The sequence below is a fragment of the Acartia tonsa genome, chromosome 3 (genome assembly GCF_053477335.1).
Source record: "Acartia tonsa isolate MP-2025a chromosome 3, ASM5347733v1, whole genome shotgun sequence".
NCBI classification, from domain to species: domain Eukaryota; kingdom Metazoa; phylum Arthropoda; class Copepoda; order Calanoida; family Acartiidae; genus Acartia; species Acartia tonsa.
The window spans coordinates 21,533,421-21,555,709 of record NC_137262.1 but is presented as its reverse complement, the minus strand read 5'-3'; the positions used below and the strand labels follow the sequence as shown (position 1 = coordinate 21,555,709).

Genomic DNA, 22,289 nt, shown 5'->3' with positions numbered 1-22,289 from the left:
AAAAACAACATCTCATAAAAGAAAATGGCACGTTATTATATCACAAAAGAAAAAAATATTTTACATAAATATACTCTATTTTAATAAAAATTTTATTAAAACAATAACAATAAATTTGCCTTTCTATTGAACACAAGTATCAAACTTTATACATAATTTTTTTTGTAATGAATAATTTCAAGTATCAAAACTATAAACATGATATTTTATCTCGACTTAACCAAAAACGTCCATGGGGGGGGGGGATGTACCATAGAAACCCCGAAAACAGCGCGAAGCCTTAGTTCAAAGCCATATTTTTATAAATCAGGTATTTTTTTCATATTACAAGCAAAATGTTGATTTTTACAATCCCCCTCTTCACCCAAAAAAGGTGGCAATTGGCCCTTCCCTCCATGTAAGTTTTATCATTTTAGCCAAACTTAAATTGGTCTTGAGATTTTGTACCACCACCTTAATATCAACAATAAGATTTTTCAATTAATGAATTCAAATAAATAACAACGTTTATCGTGAGAGTGACGGTTTGCTTAAATGTTAATTTTGGGTTTTATAATAGTTTTTAAAATCTATTTATTTATATCAGCTACAATTTTTATTTTTAGAAACTCCAAGATAGATATTTTAAAATCAAAATAAGTATAAAATTGCAGTTTTAACACAGGTACAATTTATTATGACAAGTACATGGACCATTGGTAGACGTATGGTTTATCATATTTTTTTCTTTGGGGTCAACCGTTTCGATTCGATTTATGAAAGCAATCGTGCTTCTTGATATGTAAGTGGAATTAAAGCAAACAACGATAACATATAGATTTAGCATGAAATTCTTTTATTTGAATTCTGATTAATTTAACTGTCCTGCTTTGTTGAAAACGCAATAAAAATTACCAAAAAGTATCATATAATAATTGTATAGATGAATTCTATATAAGATTTATAAAATCTGTTATTATTGTTATTGTGCTATTGTGAGAAAGAATACTAACAATATATTTTTAATCATCTTCTTAAAACGCCTCATCCATATCCTAAAAAATAAAAGCATTAGATCTTACCAATTTCTACTATACAATAATAATATCTGCAAAAGCTTAATGGACGTAACTGCAATTAGCCGGATCTTACAGCAGGTCTTTCTTCCTCAAACTATCTGTATGTCTGTGTCCTCAAAAAAATTAACCAAAATGCGTTTGTAACTGTCTCTGACTACTGAAATTAAAGTTTCTTGTTAACTTTGTTAGCCGGGCGGACGGACGTACAAACGGATGGACATACAAACAGACAGAGGGAGGACGTCCGTAGAGTTCTAGATTGATTAGGATTGGTTAGTTGATAAAAAAAAACTGTAAGAACCATGTTTATAGCCCCTACACAGTCTGTGTTTTTTATCTAATAAACTCTACCTTAAACTGTTGAATGGCAAGATCTACAGGAACCCTAAACTCATACAAGGACAATCTTTCCAACAATCGGAAGCTATCATCAAAGCCTAAAGTAAATGGTGTTAAGTGAAAAACTGACCACAAAATCCTTAAATTTCATATTAAACAAATAAAATTCCCATAAAACCTCTATTTTTATCATTTCCTTTAGTGAGCAGATCTAAAAATCATTATGGTTTACCTGTTACTACAAGATAACTCCAAGTTTCATACATAGATTCCAATATTGACTGGGTTCTTAAAATCATTCGCAACCAAGGAACAAGTTTTCTTTTACTGGAAATATAAAAGTACTGTGATAATTGAAATAAGAACGTACCTACCAATAACTAAATAATTTGACTTAAAATAAAGTTGTGAGGAAAATTACTTTTCACCACTCATTCCAACTTAGCTATCACTATCCTAAATATTTTGTTTTCTTTGCACCAATACATTGTATCAATAGTTTTGGAATTGGGTGAACAGATAATTTGTATTTGCACTGCAAAAGATTTAATTTTTATTTTCTTGCTACCTAGCTCAATAGTCAATTGTACTTTTAGTTTAGTCAATTTTAAAACATCAGTTGGATATACAAGTTTATCAAATAAACTTGTAAATAAATTCAAGTGTAAAAAGTGGAAATTCGAGTCCTAACTTAAAACTTATTAGGTAAATAAAACAGTGACTTTAAATTTCATAATACATTTCTCTTTCAACTAAAAGAAACTGTAACCATTTCTTCCTGAGAAAAATACTTACTTTAATGCAGATGAGATGAGTGCCTTGAATAGTTGATCTGGAGTTATTTTGTATTGGGAATGTGATGAGAGTACTTGACCAATTGTCTGCAGCAGAACCTGAATCAAACCATTAGTACATTCAACAAATCACAGGGCAACCAGTAAAATAAAGATTAATTAAATGAATTAATAGTATGTTCAGATATATGTATAATATGTTTTATGTGTGACTCAACTTAAATGAAAGTTTTTAGTCTTTGATTTGTTAAGCTGCTTCAATATCTTAATATTAGTCCAACAAGAATATTTTTTTTTACTTTTGAGTATGTTCTTAAACTCTCCTTCCCATTCACCACCTAAACACTACCAACACCTGAAGGGAGAGATATAACATTCTTTCTTACACATCATTGAATATCTTTTTTATGCCCGCAAGGGTCACAACCCCCTACATACACCCCCATGACTATAATGCAGCACCCTCTTAATTCTGTAATACACCCCCCTATATTTGGTTCAAGGATGGTGTTAATATTTTAAACCGTTTGTACACTATGTACGCTACAAGAAAAATAGGACCAACAATCTAAAAAAAATTTACATTTTGTTGTAAAGTTGATACTGATATTAGAAACATATTGCATAGTTATTCTTAACTTGACCTTGTCTTCCCCATGATAACAAGAAAAATGCATAAAAAGGAATTTTTCGCACCATTTAATGTGCAATTTATACACTTCTTATGTTTATGGACAGTAAAAACACTTATATACTCTCTATTTTCAAACTACTATTTTAAGGAGAACCCAAAACATGTTTATTAAAATATGAATTTTTAATGAACTTTCACTACATAGGTTGTATCAAGCATTTATCTTAAAAATTACAGATAAAATCTAGCCAATCTTATTACATCTTTTACACGATATTTTAAAGACAACATGAAATGAAACTAAAACAATAACAACAAAGTTCTCAAACCACAGTTTTTCAGGAATCTAAAGGGATACGACAATGGTTGATTGCTTTTCTTTCTTTCAAGGGGAGCTTTTTATATCTTTGTTAACATCTACGTTTGTTGCTATCAAAATACTCCTGTCCTCGTCGAGCCATGAAGGTATTAGACATAGCCTCCATTAAAACAAACAAAATGGAAAATTTTCCTTTTCCATTAGTCTTGATAATCTTTAATACCTTTTAAACTAGAAAAAGTGTTTTAATTTAACCCTTTACAGTCGGGCCCCTTGCCGCACCTTAATCGGTCGGGGGGGGGGGGCGTTCAACGCCCCCCCTACTTATCTCAGTTCCTATTAGAGCTAGAGGGCTAATTTTTTTTGTGCAAGTCCCCTGTTTGATAATGAATTTCCGACCTTTTATAAGTCTAAGTCAATTTTCGCTTCCTTCACCCTTTTATTTAACAACCTTTGTTTTTAGGTCTTTTTTTATTTAAAAATTTCAAACGGCTGTAATTTTCTTATTTTTGAAGCTAGAAGAAAAAATTTTTCCCAGAAAATGTTTATTTTTATGTAAATTTTACATTAGAAATATCAAAATATAAATTTCAGCGGCCGCAGCTGTACTTGGCAGCTGCCAGCCGCCGCAGTCGGCGGTCGGCGGGAAAACGGCGGCGGATCTTCATGAAATTTTAATACGTTATGTAGACATGTAAGAAAAGCTTAAGTTTAAAATTTGAAGTCTCTAAGTCAAAAATTGCGGCCACAGGAGCCTTTTAAAGATTTCTGGAGACCTGGAGGATCAGGACCTGCAGGATCATACCTGGAACCTGAAAGTGACTTGAACACCTGTATTTCATATAAGGATGTACTACTAGAGGATTTTTTAGTATTTTGGTATGATAAAATGCTTTGTTTTAGTCAAAAAAATATTTTTGCTCTTTACCTGGATAACCCTGCCAGGTTTGCTGGCATCCTGTGCCCGCCAGGATGGAGACATTCAAAAAATTCCAACTCTCAGTTGTGTGTTATACCCATACTTAAAAAGTCAAGCAGTTTGGGCTCTTTATCTTTCACACACAGAAAATGAGATAGAAAAAACCGGATGGGGGGGCGTTCAACGCCCCCCCCCCCCCCCGACCGTTAAGGGTTAAATGCATAAAACCAATTTTTCTTACATTTTATCAGAAAAATTTACATCAAAATTTTATTTAAATTTATTTGAGATAATATCCCACTTTAGTCGACATGCGTTATAATTTGATAAAGTTACTTTTGAAGAGAGGGTCAAATGGTTGAAATCAGCTGTTTGAGGGGTTTCGTAAAAAGGGACACAAAGAAAGCATCATAAAAACTTCCACTTACTCAAAGACAATTTTTTAAATAAATATATTGCTTAATGGTTCTACCTAATTCATAGATAATATATAAATAAATGCTGTAAAATGTCTATAGGTTGCAATTATAGAAAATTGTAAGGATTATTACAAAAACTGTTTATGTACACATAAAACCCCATTAATGGGTATACATTAACATACACATACACATACAATTTAATGCCATCAATTCATGTTAGTTAATATACTTCTATTCATTATTGAATACCTCATTGTGTGTTCATATTAGTTTATCAGTTAGACGTGTTTGTGTGTTTATTTGTGTTTGTATGATGATAAATTGTTTTTATGTTTGTATGTTGTTTAATTCATAATAGTTCATTAGTAAGGTGTGTATATGTTTGTGTTCTGTCTGTTTGTATGTGTATGTGCAAGATGCAAAGTTAGTTAATAATAGTTTAGTGCTTGATTATTGCAACAATGTGCAAGACATAGTTAAGAAATAACAGTATCCTCAAGCAGCTTTAAAATGTCACTTTAAATTCAGAAATTAATATTTTAAAAAATTATTTGCTTCTCAATAACATCCCTTTCAAAAAAAATATTTTAATTTTTTGATTATTTTTAAAAACATTTAGTTAGAACTAATCGTTTATGTCTTTTCTTTTGATTTAACTTAACCTTTTAAGGCTGAAAATAAAAATAATAAATTTAAATCTATGTTAACTAAAGTAAGGTCGAACCTAGAAAATATGATAATATTAAGAGGTAACAACCTGAGCTTACTCATACACATAGAAGCATATATCTAACCTTAATTAGAAAAAACGCTTAGCTTTAATACTATACAGACAGTACTAAGCAATGACTTGTATGTTGACATTATGTCTACTTGCTTTCATACAGCAAAGTAATCAAACAGCACCGAAAATAGGGTTTGTTAGGATATAACAAGAGTTAGTTACCTATCAATTAAAGTTTCAAGCAATAATGCAATTATAAATATATTACAAGTATATTTCGATTCTATGAAATACAAAAAGGTCAAAATACTTATTCAACTTAAGAGGCAAGTAAAATAACTTTTAAAAAAATTCTGCCGAACTGTGTGCACAACACTATTCCATCCTATTCCTTTGCTACTTCACTAAACAAACACTCATCGTGAGAGGACACCAAAGAAAATCAAATAGAAAAGGAAAAGAGAAAAGTATCCAGAGAGGTGTAAATGGGAAGTTGGATTTTGTGCATTTGATGATTTTTTTTATAAAACTATTATTTTTAGCATTAGATAAATACTTTATCAATATACTATTGGCACCTTTCATTGCAAAGTAAATACAAGGTTTAAATTAAAACTTGGATTCGATATATGTATTTTCTTTTATGTTAAACACATTTCTCATTTAAAATGAAGAATCAAAGAGCTTTATAATAAAACTTAAAAAAAAAGAAAATCCACTACATTTTTTACCTGTTTATTGTTCGATAAACTAGGCGCTAAATCCAAGCCAAAGCTTCTTGATAGCCTTCTAGCGGGGGCGGAGTTAAATTCAGCTCCTCCCTTCAGCTCATAGAATTTGATAATTACGTCCCAAGCATGTAGTATGGTTGAACTTGTAGAGCTGCGACCTGACATACAACCAGAGAAAGGTAGTAAACCACCTTTTCCACGTTTCTGAATAATAAGATTACTGTATTATGTGAATTCTTTTATAAATGTGTATATAAATATCAAAATATTGCATACGTGTTATCTCACAAACAAGCATGTATCTTTTGATCGTCCTTTCTTTTCCCCAAAGATATTTTTTTAATGATTGAATTATAGTAAAAATTGTTAAAATGCAAGCAGATTGAAGAAATTACCTGTCCTAACCCATGGTGCATGAGGTCTCTTATCGCTGGAATTAATTCGTTTCTAAAAAAGATAACTTTAATATAAAAACCCAGTTTTTATAAAACACAAATAGCATTGGATTATTAACATTATTTAGAAATTATGGATTTTGTACTTTTATCTAAACCAATATCTCCATTGAGTTGTAATATTGGTTTACAAAGTAGAGAGCTGGTGTTTTATTATGAGATAAATTGATAAAGATGTCATCAATATTGTATTAATTTATTTTCCATGGAAAAATAGTTGCAAAAATATATTCAAAGTTGAAAAAAAATATATACAAGTATGTTGAATTGAGCAGTTTCTTTCAAATTTTTAAGGCATCTTTTCAAACATAAATTTGATAACATCTGGTACCTTACCCATTCACACTGAGAAAACCACATTTATTAGTGTTCTTACAATAATACTTTGAAAATTGCATAAATTAAGATTAAAAATAGATAAATATAAACAATAACAATAATGAGATACGCAGAAAAAAAACTTTGCAAATTCTAACAATTTGGAATGAAAACATTATACAGCATCGTGCGAGAACCATTTTTTTTCTTCTCTACAGGGTTCAATAATAAATGCGATAGGATTAAGGTTTTATTGATAAATTGCTCCTGGTATATTAAGAGCAATACTTAAATATAAATATTTCTGATTATTATGTTTTTTTTTCGTATTTTACTTATTATATTATGTATGATTTTTTTCTGTAAAATGAATAAATCATTTCAACAACAAACAACATTGAATATTTACATAGCAAACTAAAATTTTATTTTATATACCCTTTTCTCTAGGACAAAGCAATGTATTATACAGACTAAATACTATAGTCAATGATGAAAATATTTGTTTATTCAGTTGCACATATATTGTATTGGCAGGAAGAAAGCCTTTTCTTATATAAAAAAAATTTTATATAGTAATCAAATTGTTTAAATGAAAGTATATAGTGAATATTTATCCAGGCATTTTTGCTTGTAATTTTACACTCTAAGATATACATCCTATTGTTTGACACGCCGCATGAGAGTTAATAATGCCATTAATGATAACACACATTTGCGTACTCGCGCAAATATTTTTCCCAAAACAGTCATGCACAAGCCAATCAGAGGTCTGTAATTCAAACTTTTCCAAAATTCCTTTGCCTTCATACTTTATACCTTCTCATTATACTCTCATTAAGTTAAACATGTGTTTCCGTTTATAAAATGTGGAAAGTTCCACTTCATGATTTTAGCAAATTTGCTTTGGATTCTCTTCACTTGTTTTTAAGATGGCTGAGGATTAACATCTATCATATATTTCATATGCTAATAGAATGAGGTAATAGTTAATTCTCGCATCGTATTATAAACAGCTTTCTGCGGTTTTAATCTTATGATTGTACATTTTTATATTTGTTTAAAGCTAGATATATTACAATGCTAGACATAGTTTTTTCGTATGGATGAGAACTTGTTCCTATCCACCGGATTCGAATGAATACAAGAAAATATTAATTTATTTTAAAAAGTATTCTTTGACTAAATCCAAGAAAAATGGGTTATTCTGTATGAAATACTAGCGGCTTCGCCCCTAGCCTCTAGGGGCTTTGCCCCAAGAGGTTTGATCAAACCAATTTTTCGTATTTTAGATTTCAAAGAAAAAATAAAATAAAAATTTCTTTTGGGGATGGGGTAATTTTTTTTTAGTTTTAAAAAGAAATTTTTTTTTATTTTTTTTGGGGGGGGGTATTTTTCATTTTTGGGGGGGTTGAGGGTGTCCCACCCCCCAAGAAAATAGTTATAAACCTTCCCAGGAACTATGAGAAGCTACCCTGTAAAGGAGAACCCGATCGGTTAAGCGGTTAGCGAGATCCTTTGTTACAAACGAACAGACAAACAAACAGAGAGACAGACAGACATCGTTCTACTTTGTATTATAGATGTTCAAGAAATAAGTTTTTTACTGATGTATATTATTAATTAATTGATATGAAATTTAATTTGAATGATTTAGTTAAATTGATACTAATTTGCTCTTTAATATTATATACTTGTGTGTAATGTTACAGATATGATCACTTGTAGAGATGCATTGTTTCTTATTTTCATATTAATTGCGTAGCGTCTCTATAATGCGTATTTTCTTTGCTTATTTTTACTTTATCATTTTTTATTATTACAGTGAAAATATTTTAATGTGTTATTAATTTATGTTTCTATTTCAGCTTAATAATTCTAGTTTAGTTAGACTTATACAATAAAGTATTCTATGCGAAATTTTTGCCTATTTTTTATGATAGATTATAGGTCAATTAAAGTCTTGTCATCCCGTTGATCAGAACGGATCTGACGTATATAATGTACATCATTTAAAGATCGAACCCTAGTATCACCACCTCATCAACTTTTTACCCCCGAATTTTTTTAATACAAAAATAGAATTGGCATTTATCATTGTGCCTCAAGGAATAAAACATTGGTCGATAAATTAATATATATTTCAAATGATAATACATTCAAATACTCACTATAATGCACCATCAATCAAAATTCAACAAAAGTCCCCAAAGTTGTTAAGCCATTGAATATGATAGTTATTACAAAACAGGGGGACTTGTGTAATAAACATTTCAATATCCCATCCCTCCCTAGACTTTCTCTAGTATCTACCTCAATAAAATAATTGTAGTTACCTTACAATGTCAGTGATTAGATCAGAATCAACTAAAACTTCTGTGTCCAAAGGAATATCTTCTCCGTCTTTTGGCTTCAACTCCTAAATTTAAATTAAATATTATAAGGAGTTCAACAAATTTCGGCTACGGTTGTAAGCGGCTCAAAAATTGTGGCTTCGGAATGGCACAGTCGATTTGTTGATTAGTGGGTTTGAATATGTCCGCATAAACAGGCCAAGGAATCTTATAGGTTAGCTTATGTTCAGACATTAGTTGGAGTCAGCTGCGGTTAACAAGTCCCGTCTTTCCTAGTTTATGGTTTTATAAGGAAAACCAAACCAAAAATAAAGAGATTTAATTGACTGATCCTTTATCTTAATTTGAGCACAATTGGTTTCAATCTCTTTTTACCAATACCAAAGAAGATAAACAAAGTTTTCCCATTATTCTACCATTTATGGACATTGCAAACAATAGTAAAATATTAGTAAAAGTTTCCTTTGATCTTTTTATATTTTACAGAAAATTAATCTTTAAAATATCAAGTAATTGGCAATGGTAAGTATATTAATTTAACAAAAGGAAAATTTTAGTTTTCTAACAAGTTTTTTTTTACAATTTAGGTTGATTTTTAATTCTCATTTATTGGACAGTACTGCAGTGGGAGGGGAGAGGATGGGTCAAAAAGGGTTAGATCGTTATATTAGCCAGCTGGAAGGTGAAAATTTGGTGCAATATCCAATACCCCAACCCCCGCAAAAATGAACCCCTCCCCCATTTTTTTTAATTATTTGAAATTATTTGTGGCATCTCCAGTGGTACTTAATTTTTAAATTTTTAAAATTATTTCTTGGGGCAAAGCCCCTAGAGGCTAGGGGCGAAACCGCTAGTCCTTATACTAAAGTAACAGGATGTTTGTTTGTGTGTGTGTCTGTGTACCGATGGATCTCGCTAACCGCTGAACCGATTTGGTTCTCCTTAACAGGGTAGCTTCTCATAGGTCCCGGGAAGGTTTTTAACTATTTTCTTGGGGGGTGGGACACCCCCAACCCCCCCAAATGAAAAATCCCCCCCCAATTTTTTTTAAATTTTTAAACTAAAATTAAAAATTTCGCCCCCCCCAAAAATTTTTTTACTTTTTCTTTTAAAATCTAAAATAAGAAATTAGGTTATTAAATTCGACTCTCTCCTCCTCAAGTGCCCCTAGATGCCTCTAGGGGCGTAGCCGATAGTATGTATATAAAGTAAGAGTATATAATGTTACATCTGATTTTACACATAGAAATTTTTTAGAGTAATTCAGTAATTATTATAAAACATTGGCATTATTTCTTTAATACGATATTCAATTAATTGATACTAAAATAAAAAAAAACAGCTTGTTCGACTTTACATTTAAAATTGATTACCTTTGTTGAAGATTTAGTCCTTGCAGATACATCAATCAACCTCTCAACTGACAACTCTAACTTTGCTCGTAAATCACTAAAAAAAACGTTATTCTAAGCTGTTTAATAATAGCTTTAATAACTTCATGAAAGAGTTTTATAAATTGTTTATAATTACATAAAATTGACCTTTACGGTTTGGCTTATTATAATCATAATGTGTAGTACTTATATTGGGAGAGGGGGGGGGGGGGGGGGGTTGAGAGATAACTTCTTAGCTATAATTAACAAAAGGTAATGTCCCTTCTCTTTAAATTTATTACTTATAGATCTAACTTTCAGACTGTAGGAATCAATTACATAACAATATTTGTTTTAATATTTCTGTCTAATTAAACAGATTTGTTTTTTTATTTATATATATATGTATTGTATACCATGCTAACAAATAAACATAAATTATTTAATACAGTTTACAATAAACATATAACACAAAATTATCTTTACTTATTTAAAGAAGTAAATATGTTTTACAACAAATACAAAGAGAATTAATTATCATTTTAACAAAAATGTATTTTATCCTCATTTAGTATTTTCTAAGTCTTTGTGTAAGAAGTTACTCAATGGTTCACATTTTTATTTTCATTAGCGTGTATTACGCAAGTCAACATGTTTGTTGTGTTATTTGGTTGTCATTAGTTTTAACCGTTTAAAAAAGATACGTGCATAGGTGCAAAAGTGCAATATAGGTACACAGCCAATAGCAAAATTTAGAGGATAGATTGCCAATAAACACTTATACGCTGATTTATTTTTATTGATTATTAAGTCATTGTTTGAATGTATGATTTGTCTACCTTTAGTATTAAAAGGATTTTTCTACATTTACTTCCTAAAAGTGTTGTTTCACATTTCCCTTAAAAAATTTCTAAATCGTTATTATTATTGTTAACCTACTTTATAATACGATAGTACTTGTATATTATAAAAAAATAATTATGTAAAGTAATGAATAGAAAAGATAGTATTAGGAATTTTCCAATTTATTTTCTTAATAGGCTGGCAAAGAAAAAACAATTATTTTTCTACTAAACATAGAAATTAGTACCTTAGAAAAGTAATATATTAGAAAATATCCTATGAAATGATTCTATTTATTGTTGTATTATGTAATTGGTTTAATCAACAATAACATTTCATCACTTAAATGTTTACTAATAAAAAATAATTTATGCAATTGCTTTAAATTGTCTTTCATTTTGTAAGAAGCTGAATTCACAACAATTGTAAGATTTAATTGATAGGTTGGGTGATTTTTATACATAATTTTGAATAAAACCTACCATCTAAATCATAATCTAATTGCTATACATTCATGTTTTGGTTGAATATACAAGATCTGTAGAGATGTATAAAGATGAGAGCTTCATTATGCATTATATTATAATATGATTTATGTTGGTAGAAAGAGACAAGAGTGGTTACATACAACTCTATGTTCAATACAGGAACATAAAATATAATGTCTATTTTTTTGTAAAATCCTACAAAACTGCTAATTTATGAATAGCTAAAATAGGAATTTTTTAGCGCATGGTTGTTGATTGATTATCATTAGTAGACCTGTTACTCAATATAAACTTTTTTAAATTTAATTTTTCTGCTGACCCAAAAAGTTACTTTAGGGGCCTATAAAAAAATGTACAAAATTTCAGCTCTCTATCTCTACTGGCTACCTAGCGCCAGGCCTCTAAAAAATCAACAGATAACGGTTTTAACAATTTATCAGCAATGTGCAGGTTTTTAGCCCTTCTGCATATTTCAATTCAAACATATAACCACAAAGATATGATATTCAAATGAAATAACGGGATCTCAAAAATGGGATCTTGGACAAAGTAGCCTCGGACAAAGTAGCACCCGGACAAAGTATCCTCGGGATATTTACTTAAGAAAAGTAGCCTTCTAAGGAAAATAGTCTCCACTGTTAATAAAGGTCATGGCCGCAGCGCTCGACCCCCTGGCCTGCCTAGACGCGGGCTAGCCTATAACCTAACCTATTAACCTAGCCTATAACCTAACCTAATCTAACCTAACCTATGTCATCCTCAGGACATTTATTTATAAACAAGGATGACAACATCCATAAAAGCAAAGCACTGAAATGGTAGGACAAACATACATTAACACTTCTATAGTGTCTAAACTGAATAATCAGAATATAAAAGTATAAGAGTTGAAGCAAAATTGTAAGTAAATTTGTTGAACAACTGCTTGATACAAGATAATGTTTATGGACATACTTACATTTTTAGGACTTGATTATAGAGTTGCTTCGCTTATAACATTTTTCTTTGTTGTCCCAGTAATCAATATACCAAAAATCAGATCAATTGGATGATTAAATCACATAAAAATTTGTTGTTAAAAAAGTAGAAAAGTCAACATGCTTAAAATGGACATACGGACATTCTGGTAATGATTATAGAGTTGCTACGCTTTCTAAATCGTACCTAACTACATCAGGAATCATCATGCAGAGTTTGAAATCGAAAGGACAATTCTAACATGCCTAAATTAACGAATAAAAGCTATCTATCTCGGACGGACGGACGTACGGACGGACCTACCCTAATTATAGAAAAGCTTCGCTTTTAAAAATATCTTCAACTGTTAATACATAGGTGATTTTGAATTTTAATATTGTTTTTACAATTTTTAATATTTTTTTTACAATTTTTTGGTTAGGTTAGGTTAGGTTAGGTTATAGGCAAGGGGGCCGTGGTGGTGCCGTTACGGTCTCCAAATATGACGCTCAAAAATAAATGGACATTCCAAGTAGTCATTCAAGGGATATATGTATCTCAACGATAGTTGTGTCGGGTAGAATGCTTAATAAAACCTTAAAGCCAAAACTGCCTTATGAATTTACGATCAGTACACGAGTCGCAAAAGTCCACGCAATAAGACAATTAGATATAAGCATCTAAAGTAAGTGGTGGTAACGAACGCATTAAACAAATACAATAATATCAGGAATAAAGGCTTTTCAATATAATGTGCTATATATATTTACAGGATGTGGGGCATAAAATATATGTTATAAATTATGTAAATAGTAAATCATATATGCATTACAACACAATACTATAAGTTAAAGAATAGAAAAGAAAAGGAATTGAATAGGAAACAAAGTGACTAAGGGCTTGGTGTTATAGTGCATTCATATATAGGCCTATAGTTAAGGGCATAAAGGCATGGTACACTCCAAGTTCCTAAGTGCAAAGTAATACAAATCAAGCATTATAATAAACTAAAACATGATTACCTAATAACTGTGGTTAAAAGAGAAGTAGTGGATACTACAAGGTTCAAAATAGAACTGAATAAAGTTTCAAATGCAGTCAAGAATCTAATTTTAGATAATTGCTTTAACAGGGTGAAAACAAGGTTAAAGTAATTAAGAATGTGCTAGAAAATTTAGTTTAGCTCAAGGGTGCTTTGATAAGTATATAGGTTTTATAAAGGTATCACAAATCGAGTTCTTGTAATATCATAATTGGTTAATTTACAATATATAAATAGATTCACAATACAAATAATACAGATAAAAGTATTTATATGGTAAGAGATATCCTTGTTTGGTCATATACGTATGAAAATATGTATAAATAATGAAATAAAATGGTTAAATCACTGTTTTTTATTGATATGAAGTAGTTTATTGGCCTATTCCTTAAGCTATATAAGTATAAAGGAGAAGATACAGGGTAAGCGCTTAAGCATAATTAATCGAATATGATTGGCATGGTATTAAGTAATTATAGCACCTACATAACCTTTCAACAGGAAATTAGAAGTGTAGCAATATGTTTGTTCAATTTATTGAAACTTACATGTCCCATCTACAGCCGAGCGCCCGCGGCTAGGCAGGCCAGGGGGCCGAGCGCTGCGGCCATGACCTTTATTAACAGTGGAGGCCACTTCTTTAGGAGGCTACTTTGTCTGAGGCTACTTTGTACGGAGGCTACTTTGTCCGAGGGTACTTTGTCCAAGATCCAAAATCGCCTTTTTTAGAGGCCTGGTGCTAGGTAGCCTGTAGAGATAGAGAGATAAAAATTTTTACATGTATTTCTTGGCCCTTAAAGTAACTCTTTAGGTCAGCAGCAGAATTAAATTCGAAAAAGTGTATTTTAGGTAAATTATAATTAATAAAAGCAAATAATATTTAATCATACAATTTTTATCATCAATGGCCGGAAGAGTAAAATATAAAAACTAATTGTATAACGAAAATTCTTTCAAAGATGTTTGCTGTGGTTGGCCATTTTTTGACGATTTTATAAGTTTTCATTTAAAATAAAACCATTTCAAAATTTATTCTAAAGGAAAAGTTTTGATTATTTATGCATGTTTTTACCTTTTTGCGTTGTTTCCACACATAATTTAGTTATTAATATATCGATTAATATTTACATTTTCTACTAATTATACAAAACACATATCTAATTACTAACATTCACATTTCATTTGGTTATCTATACATTGTGTCTGGACGTATGTTATTGACTTATTTTCTTAATGAATTTGTTTTCTTTCTATCTGTAACACAAAACTTAATTCCTGAATATATATTATATTTTCTTACCTTAAATGCAATCATATTTAACAACAACATTGATAGTAGCGCATTATTTTGGTTGAAATAATCATATAATCTTTTAAATACACTTCTTTGTTTCCTCTATTAAATTATATGTTTAGCTAACTACTAGGATATTGGGAAAGGACAATCGACAATTAATTTAATTTAAGAGTTCTGACTTAATAGTCTTAAAACCAGTTTTAAAAAATAAGTATGGGCACATAGAAAAATGTTTATCTCATTGTAATAATGCTGTTTATATTCTGTAATTGGTCATAAAATTATGTCTTTAATCCTTGACAATTCTATTAAAATAATAATCTATAGTACAAAGTTGAACGATGTATGTCTGTCCGTCTGTCTGTCCCTTAAGATCTCGGTAACTACTGAACCGATCGGATTCTACTCTTTAGGGTATATACCTATTGGTCCTGTGGTGGTTTTAAGCTATTTTCTTGGGGGGTGGGACACCCCCAACCCCCTAAAAACAAAGAAATCCCCCCCCCATCACCTCTTGGGGCAAAACCCCTAGAGGCTAGGGGCGAAGCCGCTAGTACTATATATAGAAGCAGCAATGATTAATTATACATAGAAGAATTACAATAGAGTTTCTGCCTGAGCCCACCCATACCTTTTTTTAAAATTTACTATATCAAGTTCATTAATACTTTGCTTTCCCTCGCAATTCCTAGTGAGAACAGAAACTCCCTCTCTCACCTAAACTTTTTAAATATATTGCAAATAAGAGGGGGGGGGGGGTAGTTTTTTCCCAAGCCTAACTCATGCAAGGGGCCCTAACTCTACGTGACTACAATGTTCTCAATATAAACTAAACCTAACCTGACCTTAAAGTAAAAAACAATCATATTCAGTTTATTTCAAAATAAGGAGGTTCTGTGGTCGACTAAGCACTCTATGGAAACATTCAAAGTATCAATTCGAATAAAAAAAATATAAAATTATACCTTACTACCTTACTCTTTGTTACTTTATACTTTATTTTATACTTTACAATAAACCAAATAATCGCGCTACTACCTTTCACACATACATGATTACCACATTTACTAATATACGCCAGTAAAAACGAAATGGCTTTTATTAAAAATTATTTACGCAACATTTTGTGATTTAATACCTTGTTATATCTGGCTTAGATCTGTGCATCAGTTAAATAAATAAAAATAAATTAAAATAAAATGAGATAAAAGTTTTCATTAAATCTGGACTAAATATTCTAGGTATTCTACAAATATGAACATTAAAGTAAAGGAAATAGAGAATAATATGAAAGTGGTAAATGCATTTAATTCCAATTTTATGAAACACTTTTTCTTATCCTTTCAAAATAAATCAAGAAAGACAGGAATGCTCTCCCAAACTATTAGGTTTTCTCTAGAACCGAAATTGAGTTCAAAAGAATTGCTAAAATAATTTCTTAGAAAATGTGAAGAAATATTATTGACTTAATTGTAAAAAAGGCCTTTCTTGAGTTTTTAAGAAAATTCTTAGGGGTTACAGCAAAAATTTTATAAATATTTTTTTTATAAGAACAAAATTAATGTTATGCATTAATTCAAATCTTAATTTTTTATTTTGGAAAAATTGCTGTTACCATAATAAGTGAGGTGCTTCAAAATTTAAGTGAATTATAAAAGAATGTGCTATATTAGTACCTAGTCACTAAGTGGGTACGAATTTGGACATTTTGTGGTTCTTAAACTTTTCTTAGATCATAAAGATCTTTATCGTTTATCCACAACAATGAATAAGATTATTGTGTTTCTTTGAACCAACAAGATGTCTGTTTAAAAAAAACATTTAAAAAATCTCAAAATATAGAAAACAACAATGATAAAGTAAAAGGGTTTATCAAATATATTGTTAATAATGTTTTTTAATTACTTTTAAGGTGGATAATGGATAAAGTAGAATTTAAGAGGGGTATTGTAAACGAGGAAAATCTAAATTAGAAATTTTAAAAATGAATATGGAACTTGAAATTGTAAGTTAATTTAATATATAATCGCAAATTTTTAGATCAAAAACATTAACAATCTTTTATTTCTAATGTTTAAATAGACTCACCCAAAGTGTTTGCCCATGACAGTTTTCTTTAGGCTGTTACTATGAAACTTTTGTGACCCACAACCTAAAGTGGCCACTTGGGTTGACATCTGTAGCACATACACAGCTCTAAAATATTAATAGATTCAAAATACCTTCATTTGTATTCTATCATTTAGTTTTGAGGGAGTTTTCATTTATATTCTATACCATTTTATAAAGCTTTTTATAAATGTAATTTAGGAACCTAGTAATAGTGTCTAACCTTTTTTCTTAGTGACGTAAAAAAAATCGAAGGATGAGAGGGGAGGTGGGAAAGGAATCCCCTAAAAAAGAGATGGATTTTTGTAACGTCACAAAAATAAAAAGTTAGACACTATGACTAGGTTCGTAATTTAGGTAATCATTTATATTTACACAAATTTTAAACTAAAGATACAACTTTTATAAATCTATAATACAAGGTAAAATGATGTCTGTCCGTCCCTTAAGATCTTGGTAACCACTGAACCGATCGGATTCTACTCTTCAGGGAATATACCTACTGGTTCTGTGGTGGTTTTAGGCTATTTTCTTGGGGGGGGGGACACCCCCAACCCCCCCAAAAATGAAACAAAATCCCCCCTTTCTTTTTTTTTTGATTATTCAAAATTAGTGGTGGAGTGGGGGCTTCGCATCAGGTACTTAATTTTTTTTTTAATTATTTAAAATTTGTGGGGGCATCTCCAGAGGTAATTTTCTTTTCTTCTTTTCTTCTTTACCTCTAGAGGCTAGGAGCGAAGCCGCTAGTGTTATAAAATTCAATTGTTATATATTCATGGATATAGGGATAAAACAATGGGCAATTTAAGAGTTGTAGCCTAATAATCTTCAAAATCAAATTTATCTAGAAAATTACAACAAAATAGCTGGGGCGAACTTTATTAAACTTGGTTAATCAGAATTATTTAATGGTTCTAAACAAAATATTTAATATTATGTTAGCTCAGTCCTTTAATGCTGTGAATACAAAGTCTGTAATTGATCATAAAAGCTATGAGAGTATTGGAGTAGGAATAGAACAATGGGGTTATTAAAATTGTTAATTACAAAAGTGTAACATTTCAGTTTTAGTTATAGCCAACCTATACCAAGAAGAACCAAAATCATTAATTTTCCAACGCTATATTCCAAATTAAAGAAAGAAAGTTTTCAAATGTTTTTTAAGTTCAAAGTGCTCTTTATGAAAAAATCTTATTTGTAAAATCAATAAATTATCTTACTTCTTTAGAATAGAAAGATTTTCTCGTTGTTCCTCAAGTTTCCTAGCCCGCTCAGCATCCCTCTTCTTCTTAGCTGCAGTGCTACTGCTTCCAGATTTTATTTCACCTGTTTTCACCTTGCCCTTGTGAATATGCTTCCCTGTCAGATGCGTGTCACAACCACACTCAGGGTCTTCTGGTGGTTTTACTGCGTCTTCCTAGATTTAAAAAAATATTTTAGATATTTCTGTCCTAATGTGGTATTCGGCAACCGTGAGCCATGTCTATGGCACCCCTGATCTGGGGTTCGGTGGAGGGTCAATGGCCCTCCCCCGAGTCCTGGGGAAGGGGTCTAGTGACCCCCTCCCTACGCTTAGAATTAATGATTTGAATCTGTCATGTTTATTATGGTTAACTGTATTCTTAATTCTCCCCCACCCTTTCCAGGGATGGGGGAATCATTATTGCCCAAACTGACCATTGTATATGTATTATTTATGCTTTCATGTTATGATTATTTATTCCTATCCATGTAATTATTGTTTGTTGTATATAGCTGCAGTATCTCTTAACCCTTCAATAAAGTGACAACTGAAAATAGATGTTGATCATTATCTAGTGAAAGCTAGAGAAGCGTAGCTTCTCTATAGTAAGGTGTCCACGTCTGTCACACTGCCGTAATCTAATTGAACTCCCGTGTCTGCCATTTATCCTCGGCGGATACCACAACTTTGGTGACAGCTGTGTGAGATTACGGCGAACCACAAGTGTAGAGCAGACGCGCATCTGAGGCTAAGGTACTCCCAGCAGTGAATCTGGCAAAACTGACGCAAGCAACCTGAATTACCCACCCTGGACAGCAAAGTTTAACTCTGCATCCAGCAGTTGTGGAAGCGAAACAGCGAAATCTGACGAATAACCGCGAGCAGCGCTGATATCTAACGGAGAATTGAGCGCCAAAAGGGCTGAAACAGGCCTGCGGACCGGCTGAAACAAGCCAAATACGTGTAGACGGCTGAAAATAGGCCAACTTTACTGCAAGAAATAGCAGGATCCGAACCCGTGGCGCTAGCAGGACGGGACATTCCCTGCCGCCATCAGCCGGATTTGGATCAGCGGCGCTAGCAGGACGGGACATTCCCTGCCGCCGATAGGCTGAAACATGCCACATAGCTGCAAGCTGCGAGCTAACATACGGGTGTAGTGCACCAGAACAGAGAAAAACTACGTCAACCCCGAGTATCCTGAGAAGCTACAACGCAGCCACCCATCTAGAAAACAGATATTATATCACATTTGCAGGGATTACCACCCTAGTGTGATGGCCAAACAATAGATTTATGAGCAAAGCTTGGCAAACAAATTGTTGTGTTGTGATAAATCTAAGAATAGAACAGGCTTGGATTACTGTGTATTGTGATAACAGCTAAAAATAGAACAGAGTTGGTCAACAAATCTGTTATGCAATTGTGATAAGGACAAAAAATAGAAGCTAGATGTAATATAATCAAAACAATCTCAAGCCCACAGCACAACAACAATACACCCCTTATTCCAAGGGAAGGGGAGGGGCCCCTCTCCATTGAAGGCAAATACAATCAGGGTGATATAACAGATAAGCCTAAGATTAAGAAGAAAAGGCCCTATTACACCAGCACACAGTTACCCCCCTCCCTCACAGGGGGAACGGACGGAGTTACCCCCGTCCCCTCACGCGCTTCCCCCTTCCTACCCACACTAGACTAAGTCCGTCTGTAGTGTGGAGCTAGCGATCGGATACACAGAGCGCCATTCACGGGTAGCGCAACAGAGTGCGTAAAATATCATAAATCCAACGGACGAAGCGGACCAATGAGAGAGCGAGCTGAGGGGTGAGAGCGCGTTTTCCCCGTGTGCGCGGATTTGACGGCGCGAACGCGCGTTACAAGGACAGAAGATTCCACGCACACACGCACACACACACTCTCACACCAGAGCGGAGCTACTCCATAGCATTTAACAGGGGTATTTTTAGCAAATAAAGAATTGCAAGTTTCTTTCCTCCTAGCTCTAGTGTGATAAGGGAAAACCCAATCAGTTCCTGACAGCAGTTCAGACCCTCAACATCTATCTACCTCAACACCTAACTATTGATAAGTACAGCTAAGTTATATCGTTGCAACTAAACTCCCAACCTAGTGATACAAACAGTGTTGGCTGTTAGGCTAGGAAGCCTCAAGTGACAAACCATTCATTGTAGTACTGTATAACTTTGTGCCCGCCGTTTCACCGTTGACCCAATGGACCAGCATCAAGTCCCAGGAGGTGACCAAGCCCCAGGATGGCTCCAGGATGACCCTCAGCCGGCCCCAGCCGAGTACCGCAAGCTGATGCTGAGCAATCTGCCGGAGTTTAGAGGGCCGCCCAAGCAATCCTGGTCGGCACATATCCGCCGACTTGAGATGTCATGGGCGGCTTACCGCGTGCCACCTCATGATTCCCTCAACCGCCGCAACGCCCTACTACTGTCATTGGTAGGGCAAGCGGCGGAAATGGCGTCCCATCTGTTTGGCGAGGCAGGCCAAGCCTTGACCTACGAACAGGTCAAGACCGAGTGTGAATTGCTATTTCGCCCTGCTTTTGAATCCCAAACGCTTAAACAAGCGTTTAGGGATTACAAGCAACACTCGACAGAACCTATACAAGCGTACATATCAACTAAGTGCGCCTTGTATAGGGACGCCTACAACCATGAGGATCTTGAGTTGTTGGTGGACGAATTAAATCGTGGAATTCGTAACGCCAATGTAAAAGGCCTCATGATGAACCATGAAATTGCGAGTGTACCTGAGTACACTCGCAAGGCCATGTTCACCGTGACCATGGTTACTAAGCAGCTGAAGGAAGGTGTGTGCTTAGTGGACTCGACCGACGGGCTAACTGGATCTGCCTGCATCCAGTTGCCCCAATATGACGAGTCGGAGCCAATGGAGATTGGCTCCTTGGCTCCGGGTCTCCACCAGATGGGGAAGGTCGCTCCAGATGACAAGGTTCCAGGCCGCTGCTACCGCTGCCAGGGGAGAGGCCACCGAGCTCGAGACTGTCCAACGCCTGTGGAAGTTAGCCTAGAGGAGAGGCGCACCCAGCCACGCCGTGACCATTCTGCCAAGTGTGAGCGTTGCCACTATGACGGTCACACGGCGGCCGATTGTAGAGCTGACTGGGCCCAGGTAGCCAGCCGCAGGCGCACCGCCGACAAGGGTGCCCCTCCAGGGAAGCCCAGCAGAGTGGCCCATATGGAAGGGAGCGCGCCCCCAGCACCACCACCGCAAGCAGCCGCCCCCAGAGCTGCGGACCGAGCCGATGGGATGCCGCAGTTCGGGACTGTCCCAGCTAGGATCAACGTACTGGGCGGCGCGGCTGAACCCAACCGGGTTGGCCTAGGCTTCAGTCTTAACCATCTGGGGCCAGAGCTGGTACAGCCCAACAACATAGCCGAGCCAGAGGTGCTGAGGCCCCAGCCTTTCAGCCTCAACATGATGGAACCTGCCCGACTGAGCCTACCCAGCAAGAGTGGAGGGGCGCTGCCCAGCGTCCCTGAGACGGTGTATGGGGAGGCCCTGGCAGCCGCTGAACGAGAGAGGCAGGAGGTGCTAGCCAGCACCTCTGCATCGATGTATGGGACGCCACCCGGCGTCGCCACCTGGGATGATGGGGGGGTGCTATCCAGCGCCTCCCACCTGGTGCCTGGGGCGACAACCGTCGCCGCCACCGAGATACCTGGATCCTGGAACGAGCCAGCCTCCAACCTGATGTCTGGGGCGACAACCGTCGCCGCCACCGAGAGACCTGAGTCCTGGAACGAGCCAGCGGTCCCAGAGGAAGGGGTGACACCCGTCACCCCCAGCCAGCCAGCGCCACCAGTCTGCAGGGAG

General features: G+C 34.1%; 1 protein-coding gene across 3 annotated transcripts in view; it reads right to left on the bottom strand.

The window, feature by feature from the left end:
• Positions 1 to 587: 587 nt before the first annotated feature.
• The window catches only part of LOC145313631 (RUN domain-containing protein 1), a 61,241-nt gene continuing 39,539 nt past the window's right edge, over positions 588 to 22,289 (bottom strand). For 2 of the 3 annotated variants that reach the window (XM_080153118.1, XM_080153120.1), the window contains 11 exons: positions 18,397 to 18,593; positions 17,156 to 17,263; positions 16,206 to 16,226; positions 10,441 to 10,516; positions 9,050 to 9,132; positions 6,336 to 6,387; positions 5,941 to 6,144; positions 2,193 to 2,290; positions 1,630 to 1,724; positions 1,410 to 1,495; positions 588 to 1,034 (listed from right to left, as the gene is read on the bottom strand). In XM_080153118.1, the coding sequence (XP_080009244.1) occupies positions 1,014 to 1,034; positions 1,410 to 1,495; positions 1,630 to 1,724; positions 2,193 to 2,290; positions 5,941 to 6,144; positions 6,336 to 6,387; positions 9,050 to 9,132; positions 10,441 to 10,516; positions 16,206 to 16,226; positions 17,156 to 17,263; positions 18,397 to 18,593 (1,041 nt within the window). In that variant the 3' untranslated portion in view covers positions 588 to 1,013. The remainder of the gene's footprint in view (positions 1,035 to 1,409; positions 1,496 to 1,629; positions 1,725 to 2,192; positions 2,291 to 5,940; positions 6,145 to 6,335; positions 6,388 to 9,049; positions 9,133 to 10,440; positions 10,517 to 16,205; positions 16,227 to 17,155; positions 17,264 to 18,396; positions 18,594 to 22,289) is intronic. The other variant, XM_080153119.1, reaches the window with a different exon arrangement.